This window comes from Penicillium crustosum (assembly GCF_028827405.1).
Source record: "Penicillium crustosum strain IBT 35664 chromosome Unknown utg000002l_segment0_segment0, whole genome shotgun sequence".
Lineage (NCBI taxonomy): Eukaryota > Fungi > Ascomycota > Eurotiomycetes > Eurotiales > Aspergillaceae > Penicillium > Penicillium crustosum.
In genome coordinates, this window is record NW_026623123.1 from 4,975,505 (window position 1) to 4,994,510 (window position 19,006).

At 48.8% G+C, this 19,006-nt stretch overlaps 9 protein-coding genes across 9 annotated transcripts; 5 read left to right on the plus strand and 4 right to left on the minus strand.

The window, feature by feature from the left end:
• Positions 1 to 725: 725 nt before the first annotated feature.
• Positions 726 to 1,651, minus strand: N7487_005383 (DUF3716 domain-containing protein; the record flags this gene model as incomplete). Its single annotated transcript, XM_056873130.1, has 4 exons — positions 726 to 1,025; positions 1,084 to 1,348; positions 1,373 to 1,591; positions 1,644 to 1,651. The coding sequence occupies 4 exons, from the start codon at positions 1,649 to 1,651 to the stop codon at positions 726 to 728; spliced, it is 792 nt and encodes a 263-aa protein (XP_056730850.1).
• A 946-nt stretch (positions 1,652 to 2,597) lies between these two features.
• On the plus strand, positions 2,598 to 3,353 carry N7487_005384 (uncharacterized protein; the record flags this gene model as incomplete). Its single annotated transcript, XM_056873131.1, has 2 exons — positions 2,598 to 2,887; positions 2,956 to 3,353. Exons 1-2 carry the CDS (start codon positions 2,608 to 2,610, stop codon positions 3,351 to 3,353), a joined length of 678 nt encoding a protein of 225 aa, XP_056730851.1. The 5' UTR covers positions 2,598 to 2,607.
• Positions 3,354 to 3,621: 268 nt separating this feature from the next.
• On the minus strand, positions 3,622 to 5,165 carry N7487_005385 (putative MFS transporter; the record flags this gene model as incomplete). Its single annotated transcript, XM_056873132.1, has 3 exons — positions 3,622 to 4,694; positions 4,754 to 4,961; positions 5,025 to 5,165. 3 exons carry the CDS (start codon positions 5,163 to 5,165, stop codon positions 3,622 to 3,624), a joined length of 1,422 nt encoding a protein of 473 aa, XP_056730852.1.
• An 827-nt stretch (positions 5,166 to 5,992) lies between these two features.
• Positions 5,993 to 8,093, plus strand: N7487_005386 (putative glucokinase regulator family protein; the record flags this gene model as incomplete). Its single annotated transcript, XM_056873133.1, has 4 exons — positions 5,993 to 6,156; positions 6,213 to 6,666; positions 6,721 to 7,100; positions 7,163 to 8,093. The coding sequence occupies 4 exons, from the start codon at positions 5,993 to 5,995 to the stop codon at positions 8,091 to 8,093; spliced, it is 1,929 nt and encodes a 642-aa protein (XP_056730853.1).
• Positions 8,094 to 8,246: 153 nt separating this feature from the next.
• On the minus strand, positions 8,247 to 9,624 carry N7487_005387 (uncharacterized protein; the record flags this gene model as incomplete). The annotated part of the gene is made up of 4 exons (XM_056873134.1): positions 8,247 to 9,009; positions 9,078 to 9,201; positions 9,265 to 9,400; positions 9,454 to 9,624. The coding sequence occupies 4 exons, from the start codon at positions 9,622 to 9,624 to the stop codon at positions 8,247 to 8,249; spliced, it is 1,194 nt and encodes a 397-aa protein (XP_056730854.1).
• A 1-nt stretch (position 9,625) lies between these two features.
• N7487_005388 (uncharacterized protein) lies at positions 9,626 to 9,971 on the plus strand (the record flags this gene model as incomplete). Its single annotated transcript, XM_056873135.1, has 3 exons — positions 9,626 to 9,667; positions 9,735 to 9,844; positions 9,893 to 9,971. The coding sequence occupies 3 exons, from the start codon at positions 9,626 to 9,628 to the stop codon at positions 9,969 to 9,971; spliced, it is 231 nt and encodes a 76-aa protein (XP_056730855.1).
• A 255-nt stretch (positions 9,972 to 10,226) lies between these two features.
• N7487_005389 (sugar phosphate isomerase/epimerase family protein) lies at positions 10,227 to 11,309 on the plus strand (the record flags this gene model as incomplete). The annotated part of the gene is made up of 1 exon (XM_056873136.1): positions 10,227 to 11,309. One exon carries the CDS (start codon positions 10,227 to 10,229, stop codon positions 11,307 to 11,309), a length of 1,083 nt encoding a protein of 360 aa, XP_056730856.1.
• A 1,960-nt stretch (positions 11,310 to 13,269) lies between these two features.
• N7487_005390 (uncharacterized protein) lies at positions 13,270 to 16,458 on the plus strand (the record flags this gene model as incomplete). The annotated part of the gene is made up of 4 exons (XM_056873137.1): positions 13,270 to 13,527; positions 13,581 to 14,320; positions 14,374 to 15,397; positions 15,451 to 16,458. 4 exons carry the CDS (start codon positions 13,270 to 13,272, stop codon positions 16,456 to 16,458), a joined length of 3,030 nt encoding a protein of 1,009 aa, XP_056730857.1.
• A 427-nt stretch (positions 16,459 to 16,885) lies between these two features.
• Positions 16,886 to 18,640, minus strand: eng2 (putative GPI anchored endo-1,3(4)-beta-glucanase; the record flags this gene model as incomplete). The annotated part of the gene is made up of 1 exon (XM_056873138.1): positions 16,886 to 18,640. The coding sequence occupies one exon, from the start codon at positions 18,638 to 18,640 to the stop codon at positions 16,886 to 16,888; it is 1,755 nt and encodes a 584-aa protein (XP_056730858.1).
• Between the last annotated feature and the right edge of the window lie 366 nt (positions 18,641 to 19,006).

A 19,006-nucleotide genomic window follows, 5' to 3' on the forward strand; every position in this document is an offset into this window, starting at 1 on the left:
TATCCACCGTTTTAAAACATATGGGTAGACGAGCTCTGGTTGTGAAGTTGAGAGGTTGAGAGGTTGACAATTTGAGAATTTGTAACCGTGGTCGATATAAATCTGGTTGAGAACCTTGGAATTTGTATGGTGATCCATGGATCTCCACTCCATGTGGTTGAATTTTCCGGCTTCAATTGGAATTACCGGGACCTGTACTACCAAGGCCGGGTCCACGGGTCGGCATCGGGATGCCTAATCTATGGACATACGGAGACCTATATCCGCCATTTTTGACTTAGGGCAAATATTTGAGTGTATCTGAGTACCCCGTACAGACTACATGGACAGCCAATCAGAAATTTCGGATTTTGATTCGCCATTCTTTAACCCCAGTGAAAGATGGTAGCATCAGGCCAGTTATATGAACGCACAATGCACAATAGTAAGTCACCGATGAGGACCTTGCTCAAGATAATATCTGGAATTTTATATGCAGCATGTTCTTTTTGGATGTCTTTTCATCTCTCTCTTTTAGATATATCTTTTCTTCTATATGTTATAGCCGAAAAAGTGATTATTATTGAGAATTGATAGAATAACTTCATTTGTAGCTATCGTAAACACCGGTATTGGAGTTCAGAACTCTGGAAGACCGAAGACCAGGTCACCCTGGTCACGGCGTAAGTACAAATGAGACAAGAAGAAGATGAAAATGAAGTAAACAAGAGCAAGCGATACCGCTCCTACTCGCTATATCGGTGAACAAGAGCATCAACTGCGCTTTGGAGATCCTGGATGTGCCGTGCAACTGCCTGTCCAGCGAATTGAACGGTATGACCTCGACCGACCCCAGCTAGAATCTGCGCCCGGACCCGTCGAACATCTGAGGTGCGAATATGATCCCCCTGATTTAGGCGAGATCGTAGTTCCTGGGCCATTCCACGTGAACTTCTCCACGCCTCAAGGTTATCGTGTGTAGCCTGATCAGCATACGAAATGGCAGAGGTAAGATCAACGATGATGGAGCGCAGAGTATTCAACTCCTGAAGGGGGGTTCTGATGGTCGTTTACGAGCCGCCGAGCTAAGTCTCGATCATGCACAGAGGGTGCTGGCTGACGAAAGCTGGCGTGTGGGATGATGGGCCGTGAGTATTGGTCAGGGCGTTCAATGAAGTCGGAGCATTGACGAGAATTACCGCCCCAGTGGCAGTTAGCACACTTTTTTGGCCAACCGAGGGTATCGATGACAACGCAATGAGGGAACGGCCCCTCTTCTTGTTGACAGTGGGTGCATTCCTGCTCGGCCCATCGTCCAACCATCTGCATATAAATTGCTTCCGCATTCGCAATATTGGATCCAAAAAGCCTGTTGAAGTTGCCAGCATCTCACACGTTGTCAGGCCGTAAGGTAGGCTCGCGGCGAGGTTCCATAGTCGGAAGAAATTTATGGAAGTCCGATTTGATGAAGCTGCCTTTTCGGGCAGCGAGCCATGGCAAGGTCTTCACGTGGACAGACCATGGGCCTGGGGTACGCTCATCTGTTCCCGTGTAGGGTGGAGGTAAGGTAACAGGGTTGTTAGTCGCAGAGTAAGGCGGCAGAGCCGCATGGCTGAATATGTTAGTGTAGCTCTCATGTTACGTAGCAGCCGAGAGTAGCCTACTTATCCATGATTGCACATGAGTTTGGGACGACTCATACGATGTTTTGGATGAGATCAACTAGATGATGAATGATCTCGTATTTTTATGCGAGAAGGTAACAAAATGGAATAGATATGAACTGGATGATTGCTCTCGATCCGATGGGCGATGGATAATGGTTGATCTCGTGTTTTGATGTGAGAAGGAAGAAAAATAAAGAGAGGCGTGAAAGGAAGAGCTACCTTGTCAACAACTTGGGATAACTAGTTGAATTGGCCAATTGAGAACTTTCTGAACAATCCTTCCGAGTAGCTTGTCCAAGGTTGGATACATATATGAATACTTTTCTACGATTATGTACTCCTTATCTTGATCACCGAGGTTTGATTGTATGAGCCTCTATATAGAGTCTTTCGACTGTCTCTTTGCCTTTTTTCGACTCCATCCTATTACAAGATATTCTAAGAGACACAACCATATGCTGGTTTCTAGACCAAGAGACACCTCAATTGCAGTCTCGGCAAGTACACGCCTTCCTTCCAAAATTGGCAGTAAGAGTACAGCTTCATGGGTTCTAGTATCGAGCAGTACCTAGGTACCTCATCAAGTACAGCTTGTGGCCTATTGAAGCTCAGTCCTGGTATATAGAGTTCCGGAGCCAAACCTCAGTCGGGTGTGCCATTTACACCTACTTGGCTTTGTTCACGCAGATGTTAACAGAAACAACTTCTATAATCTTCGAAATCGGTACCAAAAATAAATTTGAATTGCCTCTAAATAGGAAGAAAAATAGAGATCTGTATTGTTTAAAGGAAGTGTGCAACAAGGTCGCGTGGGATAGCTGAAGTTGGTGAAATGCGGAGTGGATATGAAGGCCTTGGTCTTGGCAGTCGGAGCTTTCCCCGAGAGCTGTCGCTCCCAAGCACTCGCTCCCCTCTTGTTACTCCTCACATACTTCCAACCCCTCCCTTTCTCTCCTCAACCATGGGTATTTTCAGCAAATTGGTCAAGACAACCGTCGCGGGCAGCATTGCCTCGGTCGGTGTCTTCTGGGGTGCCACGCGTAATGACATTTTCGAGACCATGGACAGCTCCGATCCCATCTTCCAATCGGCCTTTTTCAAGAAGTTCAACCCGAGCAACAACCCAACTCTTCACGATCTCTGCGTTCGTCGCATTCCCCTAGACAAGATCCAGCCCTCATTGATCGAAGAGAAGGGCAAATTGGTGGAAGCGTTCTGTGCCGGTGTTTGGGGTGGCATGGGTAAGTCCTACTCTGGGGAAACCAGCCTCGTCACAATGCAGCATTCCCTAACTTCGTTTTCTCTCCAGGATATATTCCCCAACGAGCCATTCTTGAACGAAAGTACCGTGGCCCCGAGACTGCCGACCACCTCTGGGACCGATCCGATCTCCTCTCGAACAAATACGAAGTAGGAACCATCGTCACCGATCACTTTGAAGTCGTCGAGAAGACCGAAGACCGTATTGTTGTTCGCTGTGGTGACTCCCCACGCATCCGTGAAGTCCGTCCCTCCGACGGCCTCTTCGAAATCGCTGCTGTGATCAAGCGGGACCAAGGCGTGGCCGAATTCAGTCTGAAGAGCTGTTTCTACCAGGGTCTTGGAAAGGCGGAAGGTGCGCCCATGGATGAGAAAATCGCTTGGGCACACCGTCAGTACACTAAGTTGCTGCTGGAAACGGCTGTGCTGAAGAAGTGCATTAAGTAAGGTGACTCGAAGGACTCTGAACCGCCGGGCGACGGAATGTATCAACACAAAATGATCTTGAATTTTCGGTTGGGACATGGCGTGTATATATTCCTAATCATGTATCCCTAATCGTGATCTCCGATCATCCGAATCGTGGCTCAATCCGAACAAGCTGATCTGCAGTGTCAATCTTCCGAAGTTACTATAGTCTTCTACTTTACATATATCTTTCTTCGACGGCAAATTTTCCGCACTGTTCCCTGGCCAGAAGTTGATATACAAAAAATCAAGACTTTACTACCTCCCGGGACTCCTCCGTCTCTGGGAAGTCCTTCTCATGGACTGCTGGTGTTTCTTTATCACTGGTCAAAGTGATAGCCAGGACGGTTGGGATAGCAATAACCAGCGAGCCCATGCAAAGTCCCCAGTTCATAGCGAATTGGGTCATCGCGGGTTTCTCCATGGCATTGATACGCCACGCCATTGCACCACCAGTGCTCTGGAAGGTCTTGTATGCTCCAACCAGAACGGCCGCCGCGGCCGGGGAATTAGACTGGGCACCCACGAGCCAGTAGCAGAATGATTGCCACAACGCATCATAGGCGCCATAGAAGATGTAGAGGAACATCGGGCCCACTGAGATATCAGAATCTGTGTAATCGATATCCTGTTTAAGGCCCTGCTCCAGACGGAGGTCAGACCACACTTGGAACTTATAACCACCACCCCAGATGGCCATTCCAGTGACGAACAAGAATAGCCACGCGATGCGAGCGCGATTTGGTCGGCTAACACCGGGGATATCGAGAATGAGACCCATGACAAGGCCACCCAACATCTGCGCAATCCAATAAAGCGAACCGTTGAGCGAACGCGTCCGGATATTGAAGTTCATACCGTTCACAGCATTTTGCTGGTAAGAGTAGAAGACATTGGCCGAGAAGAAGAGTGGCAGCATGCACAGCACTCGCCAGTTGCAGATAGTCTGCAGGGAATGGCGAATAATCTGACGGAAGTTCTTCTCATTCTCCGGTGTGACTTGCATCTGGGCAACTCTAACATACGATGGCGGGCAAATTAGCACTCCTAGCACCCATCCGAAAGCCATGATGGTAAGCAAGGCAATGTATGTTGCGTCGCTGACAGTTCCACTCTTCGATTTAAAGTTGAGGCCGAAACTAGCGAGAGATCCAACACCACCGCCGAGATTGAAGATAATCCAGAAGGCTGCGATTGCGCGACCCTTCTGTGACTCGGGCACATAGGTCGTCATGATCGCACCCTGTGCCACCCATAAGAACGATGCACCCACGCCGAGAATGGCACCTAAGGCAATCACGAATCCGCCGTTGCCGGTTGCTGTTGGAGTACACATTAGCTGCATATATGACATACTGTGGGTTGGCAGCTGAACATACCATTGAAACACAGAAGACTACCGGAGTATAATGCGTATGTCCATCCTCCGAGCAAGAGACAAACTCTGGGTCCAACACGATCGAAGATAGGGCCGACAATGAAAAGAGCTGTTCCCGCAGTACAAGCCAGAAGGGCTACACTCGCATTGGCAGCGACGGTCTGGTCAACTTGACCGGAACCTCCAAGACCACTGAGGGCATTGTACATCTATTACTATTGTTAGTTCACCAGTTCACCTATATTTTACAATAGGATTCTCTTCAAGCTCACTCCTGGACAGCAAAAGCAGATGAAACTAATCAAGATGATCTGGAACCAAGAATCCGTCCAGATCTTGTACAAGGTAGAGCGGTTCTCATTTTGTTCAATCCCTGTGGCGACATGCCCTTCTTCAACTGTTTCATTCGACATCTTGTGGATGTTTGAAGCCAAAAGTCCCGGGGAAATGACCGGAGTCTTATGTTAGAACCTTCTAGCACTGCCGATATTCCCCCATGCCGGATTATTGTGGGCCAGCGTATCGAGTCTGAGGCCCCACGCGATACGGGGTTGGGGTTGCACACGAGAGCAGGGTGTTATTCTATGCATATCGCGTGGGTATCTCCAGGGTAACTTCTGTGAAGTAGTAGCAAAAGTGGAGCAATCCCATTGTGTTTAGGTTGAATGGCACAGTGCAATTCCTTATCACACGACCCTCTCCTGTCTCCGCCGACGAATCCCGACAGACACAAACTCCACTCTCCCTTCAGATCGGCTCCATCCGACTCCATTCTGGGAAAAGTCTGGAGAAGAAGTGAAAATCCACTCCGGTCGCTTGCTAGCCGGTCCAATCCCACGCAGTCAATATCACTTCATTGCAACTCTACCTTGTAACGGCCCCCATATATTCAGACCGCTAGGCATTTCTAGAAGACTTACGTACAGGTATTCGTTAGTTTCCCTCAACAGTATCGGCCTCGGGAAATGGGGCGATATTAGGCACTTGGCCTGCATAGCGTCAACTGGAAATGGATTTAGCTTCGTCCCCCTAATCGTCTAAAAAGCCCCCTTATCGCTATTTCCCGCATATTCTGATTCGTGATTAGTGAAGAAAATACATTAAAAACACTGACACGAAACGGCGGTAAGCTTGTCGTCTTTCCAAGTGACCACCTAGAACACCGTGCATAATGGATCTCGGGAGTCTATCTCAACTCCAAACGGAGGGGGTCAATCCCCGAACCGTCCATATTGATCGCATGTCGACACTTGATATGTGCACTGTGATCAATGCCGACGATCAAAAAGTCCCCGAGAGTGTCGTTCCTTGCTTGCCTGTTATTGCAGGAGCCATTGACGCATTGACCCCGCGAGTTCGACAAGGCGGCCGGGTGATTTATGTCGGCGCTGGCACCAGTGGAAGGTCAGTAATGTGAACATTGATCAATTCGTTAAAACAAAAATTAAACGAAATTCTAGGCTTGGAATCTTGGATGCTTCAGAAATTCCCCCGACTTTCGCCGCCCCGCGCGGGCAGTTCGTTGGTCTGATTGCTGGTGGAGATGCCGCAATCCGAGAGGCTCAGGAGGGAGCCGAGGATGATGAGAAAGCCGGCGAGGATGAGATGAAATCTCTCAATCTGAATCCAGACCTTGATAGTATCATTGGAATTGCAAGCTCGGGCCGCACGCCTTATGTGCTTGGTTGTCTTGCTTTCGCTAAACGTCTCGGCTGCGTGACAATCGCGGTTGTTTGTACAGTTCCTTCGGCGATTGGTCTTTCAGGGAATGTGGACTTTGTTATTTCACCTGTGTCTGGACCTGAAGTTGTCACTGGTAGCACCCGCCTCAAGGCCGGTACTGTCACGAAGCTAGTGTTGAATATGCTAAGTACCGGTACTATGATTCGCACAGGAAAGACGTACGGAAACATGGTATGGCCGTAATTTCCCCTAACTGTTGTACTCTAGCTAATGTTCAGGTTCAAGATGGTTGATCTCGTGGCCTCAAATTTGAAACTCGAGCAAAGATCCCGTAATATTCTGCGGAGGTTGAGTGGAAAGTGTCAGTCCTCATCCGACGCTGAGTTGGACACTCTACTTGCAAGATGCAATTCCAGTGTCAAACTGGCCATTTTGGTCGCAGAGAGCGAGGAGTCAGTTGAGACTTGTCAGGGATACTTTGATGCTGCGGGTGGAGTGTTGGCCAACGCGCTAGCTGCCATCTCTAAGCCCATCCAACAGAAGCCCACAAGTACCGCCACGCAAAAGTTTGCCTTGTGCATTGATGGCGGTGGTACTAAGTGCGCTGCTGCTGTAGCCGATGGCACCAAGGTCGTGGGTCGGGGCTCTGCTGGTCCATGTAATCTGTATGACCTTTTCTCGTTCTAGCTTTATCCTGTGTGTTATCGTGAGGCTAACAATTATCCAGAACCGACAGCATTGGAAATATAGACTCTGTCATTGCCACGTTACTTGAAGCTGCTAAGGCTGCTTTAAAAGATGCCTTGCGAAGCGACGTGGAACAAACAGAGCCTTCGCGGAGGGAAAGTCTCCAGACATCGTTCAGCTCTGTCTGGATTGGACTAGCTGGTATAGACCGGGCAGGGCTGGATGGAGTGCTAGCACCCAAGCTGAGACAAGCGTTTGGAATCACCCAAGAACAGGACTTCCAATTAACTAACGACGTAGATCTGTTGACTGCGGGTGTTCCACAATCCCTCGGTACACCCTCCGTCCTGGTGGTGATTGCAGGCACGGGGAGTGTTGCAATGCGATATAAATGGGCTGAGGATGAGCAAAGATACGCTCGTTCAGCGCGTTCTGGGGGTTGGGGTCACATGCTCGGCGATCAGGGCGGTGGCTACGCAATTGGTATGAAAGCCATCCAACATACGCTAGGAGTCTTCGAGGATATCACGTTGGGGCTCGACAAAATTGGAGGTGATGAACTTTCTAAAGAGGTTGCGGCGAAACTGGGGTGTCAAATCTCCGAGAGTGCCAGTATCGACATGTTGAACAATATTCTGGCCCAGAACCACTCCCAGGGTGTGAAGGCACGCATTGCTAGTATTGCGCCGGTTGTTCTCGACTTAATGGACAAAAATAAGACCGCATCAGCTATCGTGAGCTCTCAGGTAGCTTTACTTGTTAGCGGGACTCTTGGTCGCTTGGTGAAGCCTCAAGCCACTGGTTATCAGCCATGTGAGACCTCTGTGTTGGTGTTGGCAGGAGGATTGATGAAGAATGATAGATACAGGGCTACATTTGAGAAGCAATTGGACTCACACGGTTTGTATTTTAGAGGGACAGTGGTTGTTGAAGACGCAGCCCGTTCAGGCGCTACATACCTGAGTCGTTGAGTCTTGTTGGGCTCTTTCCAAAAGACAAATAGACATCGTTTTACCTGTTTTTTTTTAAAATTTCTTTTCTCTCACTCTTCTCTGATCAAACGCTCTATTTTGTGTTTCATCCTTGTGCTGAAATTCAAATACCCAATCTCAAATTTATCTGTTCTATTTCAACATCGGAACTGCTTCAATCACCGACTCCATCGCCGGGCTCTGATTCCAAATCCCCGTGATCTCCAACCCGGCACTATGCAATAGATCTCTCCACTGACGTTCAGACCGTTCGACACCCGCCCCTATACTCATCATCTGAATATCCAGGGAAGCTTGCATCAGGGGTGTGTTGGTGTCTGGCAGAACGAAATCCACAATGAGAATTCGAGAATAGTCCGGCGCCATCGCTGAGACCGTATTTCGAAGGATCTTTCGACTGATTTGGTCGTCCCAGTCATGGAAAATGGAACGAAAGTAGTAGGCACGGGCACCCTTGACGGGTTGAGGATCCATGAAATTGTATCCCATGACCTCGACTCCCGCACTCTCTCCATCAACTCTTTCAACCACCCTTGGCAAATCCTGCAGCACCATTCTGCCCGGAAGATGACCATATTCCCGGCGGAATTTACCTAGATCATGCCCCTGGTTGCCGCCGATATCCACCAGGAAGACTGTATCTTTGTATGGCACAGCATCGCCAAATAATCGCTCCACAGGGTATATATCATACCACATGGGTCTACCCTCACGACGGCTAGCCATGTACGAGTTGAAGAGCTCCTGCTGCTCCGCATTACTCGAAAGCCACTCAAACTGACTCTGTCCAACGGCCCATTGCATAGGCGACTGAGTATAATCCTGGGGATTGGCATAACCGTGGAAGCGCAGGTACTCCGGTAACTTGCTCAACGTCGGAAATGTAAGATCATAACTAAACGAATGGTCAGTGAGTAACGACACGAAGAGATGCAGAGGTCCAAGCCACCATAACCAACATACATGCATGGGATCCCATCTCTCCCAATCGGCTGAGTCAGTGCCACCGTCTTCTCGTTGGCAACATAGACCTCGGGGGTTGGTGTGACGCACAGCCCAAGAGAAGCCATAACACGCATCAATCGCACTATTTAAAAAGTTAGGCGATCCATAATGTGTGACGAACTATTGTCATTGCAGGCAAAGGTACCAATTAGATCTTTCTCGGCGCCCGTATAGTCTGCCAGCTGGGTGGCTGACAGTCCCATCTCTCTATGTCGCTTCTCCACAAGCATGGCAAAAATACCCAAATCAATGACAACGCGCAACGCGGCATTTTGAGGAGGCTAGAGTATCCAGTCAGAATACAAACTCGGTTTAGATTCGTGGAACGGCTGACCTGGTAAATCAAACGCAGCACAGTTTCTGTCGGCGTTTCTACTGCAGACCTGAGCTGGTCGATCATTCGCAATAGCTCGAAGTGGGCTTGTGGAGATGGATCCGAGGCTTCTTTCGAGGCCATCTGGCCAAGACGCTTGACCAAACAATGAAATGGTGTGGTGATCGTCATTATGGCTGTTCAAGAAAAAGAAAGCACGATACTCAGTGGAATTGTCTGCTTCGAGTAGCACAAGCTAGGATGAGGGAACAATTTGGCTGGATCTCGATTGCATCTTATAGTCTCTGGTGCCCCCCTCGGTAACAGTGACATCGGACAAGTCAAATAAATTAAAAGACCCTTGTTTCCATCGGGGTTCAATCCACTCCTACAACATACGAATGCAATATAGGTAAGCTGACCCCGAAAGCAGCTGAAACCCGGGGCATATCGTTTCTAGATACCCCACTATTCAATCATTCTCGGCCCGTCGTTTGAATATTCCGCATTTGAAAAATAAGTTGGCCCGATTGAGGTGATCAAGGATGTACATGCTTGCCCTACGGTGTACGATTTGAATTCGGACCATCTGTGAGTGGTGTAGTTTCTGTACTCACTTTCCCGATTTGAATTCCTTTTTTTAACAAAAAAAGAAAAGAAAAAGAAAACATACAGGATCGGCACGGAAGCAGAAATCTCATATTGATGTGAGATTGTGATTCATGCTATAAAAATTGTGATAGAGATCACCAGTTGCTGCTAATCCCAGATCAATCCCCAAAACTATTCTAGTGATGCATTCTCTTCCAAATGCCCTCAAGTCCGAAGTGGACTCTGACTCTCGATGGAAACCGGCTATTGCAACAGTCAGTCTCGGAGTTGCGAATTTACATCCCATCATCGCCAAACTGGACGCTGTCGCTCTAAATGGCCAAAAAGGACTCGAACTCTTTCATGATGATATAGCGCAACTCGCCAAGACCCTTCACGCCCATGCAGCTGACAGCGCACCCCGCACTGATCGAGACTACGAGATTGACGCAGCACATGCTATCCGAGGTCTATCTGCTGAGCGTGATCTGCAGGTTATAGCTCTCCAACCTTTCCGACACTACGAAGGCCTCATTGATCCAGAACGGCATGCGGAACGCATCGACGAACTCAAGCATTGGGTGCAATTATGCAAGATTCTTGGCGATTCAATCTTCATCCTCATCCCATCATCTTTCCTCGACGCCTCGGAGATAACCTCCGACCGGGAGCGTCTCGCGGCCGATCTGGCCGAGGCTGCAGATGTAGCATTCCCCGTACGCATCGCGTACGAAGCCCTGGCATGGGGAACATACATCAACACCTGGGAAGACTCCTGGGATGTGATCAAGCGGGCCAACAGACCCAATCTCGGCATCTGTCTTGATACATTCAACATAGCAGCGCGATTGTGGGCCGATCCCATGGCCGCAACAGGGCGACTTGGCCCAAGCGCAGACCGAGATCTGCGGGAGTCGATGGACCGGCTTGTACGGGAGATTGATCCGGACCGAGTGTTGATGGTTCAACTTGCCGACGGCGAGCGGGTCGACCCACAAACGCCCTTTCTTCACGCACCAGGCCTTCCCACTCTGCTAGCCTGGTCCCGGAATGCACGTCTGTTTCCGTGTGAAGAGGATCGGGGCGGATACCTTCCGATTCGCGAGGTGACGGATGCCTGCATTAACGGTTTGGGTTATACCGGGTGGGTCAGTATGGAGGTCTTCTCGAGATCCACCGGGGAAGATAACCCGGCCGTGCCGATGGAGCATGCTGCCCGGGCTAGTCGGTCCTGGCTACGGGTTATGGAATTGTTGGAAGAGAAGCCAGAGAAGGGATCCATCTAGGTATTGGTGTGGCTTGGAGATCAGCGCATTTTGTTTCAGTCAGTGTTATTCTGCATTTTTAAGACCATGGTTGGAACTCTAGGCACATTCAACCGATACAAAGGAATGATAGTTGATGACAAAATTGAACCAATGTCTTGCAATATCCTTTTACAAATCCCTGTCTAGAATCTTAGACTTGTTCTTAATATTAATGAGTTACAGTCATGCTTGATGCCTACACACATACCCCCGGGGTTGGTTCCCTACGATCCAAGTATTTTAGATCTCCAGAATGTTCGATCTAAATGAAGAAATTAACAGGAATTTGTGGAATCAGTATGCTGAACCAGACCATCGGGTGCATCTTCTAACGGAACGCCACAGTATCATTCCCGGTACCTGGAATGTTATGTCTAGGTCTCTATTGTAAGACCTACCAAGGCGAGACAAGAAAATATATAAAAATAAAGTTGTAATGATCAACATAGACCGATCGAGTGGGTCCACATTCTTAAGAAGAATCCAGCAATGGGTCCTGAGAACGCTTATACCCTTAATACCAGATACCAGATATAGATCAGAAACTCCACAGGGCACTCCTGGCTTCCCAGCTGGTTCTCCCGGCCCGCTCCCGATCCAAGTATTGCAGTGGGGTCCCCATACCAGCCCTGGAGATGACTTCGAAGATTGCTAGAAAACACCTGAATTATGTTTGACATGGACCTGAATGAATTTGATTATTCATTAGTTTACCCATCTTTCAAGGTGGTAGCTCCTCGTTGCCTCACTCCTCAGTGTCATCCCATCCATCCCCTTAGCCAGGGGTGGAAGGCGACATCTTCTACAACATACGCTTTCAAGTGAGACATGAGCCTGGCCCTTCACTCCTTAGCTGTCTGGAATGGTCTCAGTCCGATTTAGCACCGGTAGAAGAGCAAGTGTACGCTATAACGAAGTAAGTAGTTAAACAACAACGTTGGAATATATTTAAACACTTCAACGGGGTATATCTGAACACAGCGTTTTGTGTAGCCTTCATTGATGACACCCAAGCTATTCCAGACCGAAGACTGGTGCTCACCACCGTCTTTAGTTACACTGACTTTTACAGTGGGTTTCAGAGTCCCAACATAGGACCCAGAATTGGTAATATGCATTCATGTGATTTTGCCACTAATTATCACCTAGACCCTCTATGGAAAAGATCCATTTCTGCCCGGTGACAGGTAGAAATTCTTTCGGACTTTTCCGACGGGATTTTCATCCCAGCTGAGGCGGATGTGTCTCGGGCAGCTCTGTGGTGTGACGATTGCCGCTGGTGGCGATAGAAATTTGACTCCGATATTAAAAGAGAATGCACAATGCATGCACTTGGTTAATACTAGACATGGGGGTTATTCTCCAAACCTTGGAATTTAGCCACTAGCGAGGTAGCTAGTTAGTAGCCTGAGCCACAGTGGACGGAGTAGACCAATCTCGACGTTCACGGAACGCCACTGTTAAATCTCAACGAATGAAATTTCTGATTTCAAGCTGAGTGTTTGGTGGTGACACAAACAAGTCGCTCAGCAAGCCACTCCTTGTGCATTGAAATTGTACTGTTGTACATGGAGTGTGAATATGATTATTCCCGAGATAGTATTTCCTCAAATCCCAACTATTCGATATGCGCCTTGATGACTTGTGTTGGCATCTGCATAGCTATCACAGCATGGTAGCTGATCCTATCTGTTTGCTATTGGGTTGATCCCGTGTAATATGTATATCCTTTTCCCGATGCAGAAGGACTTTCTTTTTGCCGGGCATCCCGAATGATGCCCGGATGCAGTCAATATACGCCAATCTGGAAATACGGGTCAATGAACCGATATAAATATACAACAGTCACTTAAATACGGCTTGGTCCTCAATATCGCACTGGAATCACCAAGCTGCTGTGGCACCTTTCCCTTCATTCTGGAATAGTTCTGTACTCATCATGGGCATCCAACGTGGAAGCCAGGCAGCACAGGCTGGTCCCTCCACTACTATCAACCCATTAGTACAGGAGTTTGGATCGCTTCAAGTTCTCGACGATTTGATTCGCTTACGAGCCGCTGATGTCGTTCAATATCCTATTCTTGCCTATCCCCGTTTCGACAACGATGCAGCTTGCTATGAATACTACACCGGGAAGCAATTGGATTCTATGATAGACCAAGCTGCCGTCATGCTCATGGATGATGGATTCCAACAGGTTGGTCATAAAGTCCCCTATAATCTTAACACTGCTAACAAATAAATGTTTAGTCAACGCAAACTCCATCCATCGTGGCACTTCTTACGTTGTCCGACCTTAACATGGTGATCACCTTCTTTGCCCTAAGTCGACTGGGCTATACCGTCATGATGCTCTCACCAAGACTCTCGGGTGAAGCTTGCATATCATTGCTAGAAACAGTGAACTGCGAATCAATAATATATGGCCAATCCCCTAATATCCGCTCAACATTGGGCGAGATTCTTCGCCGGAGGCTAGTGACATGCCGCCCAATACTCTCATGCTCTTTATACAACAAACTCCAATCGCCATCACTCGTTCTCCAACGGAACCGAAACCCTGAAAAGGCCGCCTTGATCCTTCATTCCTCGGGATCAACAGGCACCCCGAAACCGCTCTTCCTCACACACAAAGCGATCATGACTCACCCGCTGAGAGGTCCTGGGTTTACTTCTTTCAATACCCTGCCATGGTATCACCTCCATGGACTGTCCACCGCATTGCAGGCAATGTGGATGAGAAAGACAGCCTATATGTGGAATGCTGCGCTGCCTTTGACCGCAGAATTTGTCGCTACGGCCCTCGAAGAAGCCAGACCAGAGTCTGTGGCAGCGGTTCCTTATATGCTCCAAATTTTGGTTGATGATCCCCGCGGTATCACAGCACTAAGACAATGCAAGTTGGTTACCTATGGAGGTGCACCCTGTCCGGATGAGTTAGGCGATCGTCTAGTCAGCGAAGGTGTACACTTTGGAGGTTCATTCGGCCTGTAAGTAATATTCTACAAATACTTACAGCGATGCAAAGACTAACAAATTTCAGCACTGAGGCTGGCCTTGTTGCAGAATCAATCTCAAGACCAAAAGGTGACCCTTATTGGAACTATATGAAATTCTTTGACAATATCCGATCATATGTCTGGATGAAGCCAATCTCTGAATCAGAAGCGCTTTTCGAGTGCGTTTATCTCGCTGGTCATCCAGCATTAACAACCTCGAATTCAAACGAGCCGCCAGGATCCTTCCATTCAAAAGATGTGTTCACCCCTCATCCTACAATTGCTGGAAGGTGGAAATATATTTCACGATTGGACGATCGAATCAACCTGGTGAATGGTGAAAAGGTTTTACCTCTCCCGATTGAAGGTTACATTAAACAACATCCATTTATTCATGATGCAGTTGTAGTCGGGGTAGGCAAAGCTGCTCCAGGACTATTGATTTTGCGAGCAGAGGAACCTGAAGCCAACCGTCTCTCGGACGAAAAATATCTCAATGCAATTTGGCCGACTATCCAAGAAGCCAATTCTCAGGCAGAGGCTTTCTCTCAAATCTCCCGCAATTTGGTTGCTATATTGCCACACGACGCCAAGTTTTCTCGAACAGATAAGGGGTCCATGATCCGGGCACAAGTATATCAAGAATATAGTGACCTTATCGAAAGCCTTTACACTGAGAAGGAACAGACCCATGGCAATCTTCAGCTTGACATTGTCGAGACAGAGCGCGTTCTTCTTCAAATAGCACAGCAAGAACTTGGAATATCTGTCTCTGGTGTCGACGCCAATTTCTTCTCTGAGGGTGTTGATAGTCTGAAGGCAATCCACTTCCGGCGTCTCATTCTTCAGCATTTCAAATTTGAGACGAGCCAGGCTCCTAGTCCAAATGTCATATTTGAAGCAGGCTGTATATCACAATTGGCTTGGCATATCTGTGCTTTACAAAAAGGGGAGGCATTGGAATCTGCCAAGAGTGATGTCGCTCTGATGACTGAATTGATCGAGAAGTACTCCGTGTTTGAGAGGCATATTCCCCAACCGCATGCTTTCTCTAGGCCGAATAGTGTGGTGAGTGACTCTCTTACTGTCGGAGGTTAGAACCAGAAGCTGACATCGCCAAGATTTTAACAGGAACCACCGGGTCAATTGGAGCCCATGTGCTGTACGAGCTACTCAATGACGACTCAATCTCCACAGTGTACTGTCTCACACGACGAGAATCACCACTGGAAGCAATACTCCACACTCTAAACCACAAAGATCTTTTTATATCCCCTGAACAGAAAACAAAGATCGTCGCCTTCAACAGCCGTCTCGACCAGCCCGGTTTCGGTCTATCTCTAGACGAAAGCACAATTACACACATGCTCGAATCAGTCTCGCTCATCATTCACACGGCATGGCCCGTCAACTTCAATCTCCCCCTAACCGGATTCGAGCCACACATCAAGGGACTAAACAATCTGATCCAATTATCCCTGTCAGTACATAGACCCGAGCCTGCCATGGTGATGTTCTGCTCGTCGGTATCCACCGCGCTCGGATCTCGAGCAGCCGAGATCCTCGAAGAACCAGTTGACTTGGACAGCGCGTTCATGGGATACGGAAAATCCAAGTTAGTCGGGGAGCGGATTGTGAGTAATGCGCGACGCAGTGGAGCAAGGGCCTATTCTCTCCGAATTGGCCAAGTCTCAGGTCACTCGAGGAAGGGCCTTTGGAATGACTCCGAAGCTCTGCCATTAATGATCCGGTCGGCGCTGACATTGGGTGCACTGCCCGAGCTATCGCAGACGTGTTCTTGGCTTCCGGTGGATAAACTTGCGTCTACTATTCTTGAACTAGCCGAGACTTGTGCTACGCCGAGTGTGTTTGGCGAAAGTCCGGCGTCCAGCTCGGCTTCGGTGGAGTATGTTGATGACTCGATTTTCAATTTGTGTAATTCTCGCGAATTCACCTGGTCGTCTTTGCTGCATACTTTGAAGAATTGTGGTTTCCGATTCGATGTCGTGTCTTTTGAAGAGTGGTTGCTGAGACTTCGTCAGAGTGAGACGAGGGGGAGGAACTTGTCAATCCGGCGGTCAAGCTCATTCATCATTATGAGACGATGCATGGGGAGAAATCATCTTTGAAGCAGAATGGGCCTAAAAGGTTTGTTACAGAGAAAGCAGAAAGGAGCAGTGTGACTTTGCGAAATGATCGATTGAGAATCATTGAAGATGGAATCCTGAGATACTATGTTCAGGATTGGTTGGCGAGGTGGACGACCTAGCGAGTGAAGTATTCGAATTTGGGCGGGAAAGCGTGGAGTTTGGAGATCAATGGCGTTTGTATATATAGAGTAGAGGGAAAATATCAGTAATATTTCGAGAAAATAATTCTTCATTAGCTAGTTACGCTTCCTTTTGCGTGCATCGAGGCAAAACACAGACTGAATACAGACCGAATCCAAACAAAACCAAGTATTCTACGGCCATCGCTAGGGCCTACTGTACAATTAACCAAATAATATCCACCGCCAAATCTGGACCAGTTTCAAACGCAATCTATCACAGATATTTAAGCCAAGAAGGCAGCAATGACTCCAAGGAAGAGAGCCGAGATGCTCATGGACAATCGATCAGCGGCACCGGTAAAGACAGGGCTGGCTCCAGATGCAGATCCGGTAGGAACATAGAAGGCAGATGTAGCCGAGGTAGCCTGCTGCGCGGATGAATCGGCAGTGGCAGGGGTCAGGGCCTTGGAGGCCTCGTAAGGAACGTCGGAGACAACGGCAGAGGGGGCCGTAGAGGCGGCCCGTGATTCACCGAAGCTCTCAGAGGCGCCGGAGGTGGGTTCGGTTGTAGCGGGAGTGGTGGCAGAAATGGATGCATGCCTCGAGTGGGTGTGAACGTGGGTGTGACCATGGCCAGCTGGGACGGATACGACACTGGAGGGGACCACAGGGGAGGCAGAAGTGTGTGCCTCCGGATCTTTGCCGTGGGGGACTTGGACAGATTGCACAGCTGGAGCGGTGGCTGTGGCTGGCACGGAGGAGTGCGCGGCAATAGCGGAGGACTTTTCGTCCTCGGGGCAGACGGTCTCAGTTGCAGTGACTATAGAGGTGACAGTGCTAGTCTTCTTGCTAGAAGGCTGCTCGACAGCTTCAGTAGCGGAGCTTTTGGCAGTGGTCAGTTGCTGAACTGCTCCGGCGGTTTGATCCACCTTGGAAGCAACCGAGTGCACAGCAGTAGCAGTAGTAGCAGGGTGAGTGGCGTGGGTCTCAGCAGTTGCCTTCGAAACCACGGGAGCAGCAGTCGTAGCCGGCTCGGACTCGGATGATGAAACGGAGGCAATTCCCTTCACACCAGCCTGATAGATCTTGACAGAGTTGATTTCCCAGTAAGTCTCCTTAAACTGAGCTGGGTTGTTGGCGACGTAGTTGTGGCAGCTCTGGAAGGAATCGCTGCCGGTCATGGGGCAACCAGAATCACCGTACACTCCACCTGCCCAGTCTCCACAGAAGGTGACATCGAAAACAAACGACTGGGCCTTGAAGGCGCTGGCAACGTCGCACGATTCCTGCACCAGGGCCATTGGCGTACCGAATTCCGTTACATCAGGCTTGCCGCTGGTGATCGAGGCCGGGATCGAGCTTCGAGGGAAGAACCAAATCTTGAGGAACTCGTCGGTCCACTGCAGTGTATACACACCACCTTGTTGTTTGTTGAAAGATGTACCGTAGCTGCCCTCGTGGCCCTCGATTTTACATCCGACAGTGCCCAGATCCTCACCACAACCTGTGGCGTTGACGGAACCGGTCATATCCGTATCTGTCAAACTGCAAGTGCCGGCTGTGTGCATGACAATTTCGTTGTGATCGGCCATGTTGACACCTTCGATGATATCAATCTCGCCGTCCGCAGGCCAATTCTTTCCGACGGACCAGAAGGCGGGCCAGGTACCGCAAGTGCTACCAGGCATGTGGGCGATATCGGCGATGACGAGAGACTGGTCGTAGTATTTCTTGCTGCCGATACGAACCGAATCACGGCCCTTCTTGCCATTGGCGTCCAGCTTAGTCGCATGGTCGACACCCAGATACACACTGCCACTGTCGGTGACCTTGACGAGGCCTGAACTTTCGGCGGTCTCCTTGTCGAGATAGTTAACGAAGCCGTTGGTCGGGTCAGAACCAACGTGGAAATTGAAATAATCCAGGAAGTTCTTCCCTTGCCAATTCTCCACCAGGGAGTATGTTGTGGCGGCCACGGGGGAACATAACAAAGCGAGCATCAGCGATCCAGCGCTCAATGAACGTGTTGAAGAAACCATCTTGTCTGGAGATGTATAACAAGACCAGATTGCTTATGGGATAATGCAAAAAGTAAAATATGAAAAAGAAAGAGAGTGAGAGTGCAGATAAAAAGACTGAAAAAAACAACTAAAAGAAAGACTGACAATCCCAGATTGTCAACAAGGAGAAAAGAATGTGAGCGTGTCCAACGTATCGAAGGTGGGAAGTATTTGACCCAAATACCTTTCACCAGCCGCACCATCCTAAATTGTTTTATGCTAAAAGACTGGAGATCAATTTTTTCCATCCAGTAACAACGCAGCAGTACCTGGGACCTTTGACTAGGGTGAAGTAGATGTCTGTAATAGGCTGCAACTCCGGTGTCAAGAAACCCCGTGGCGCTT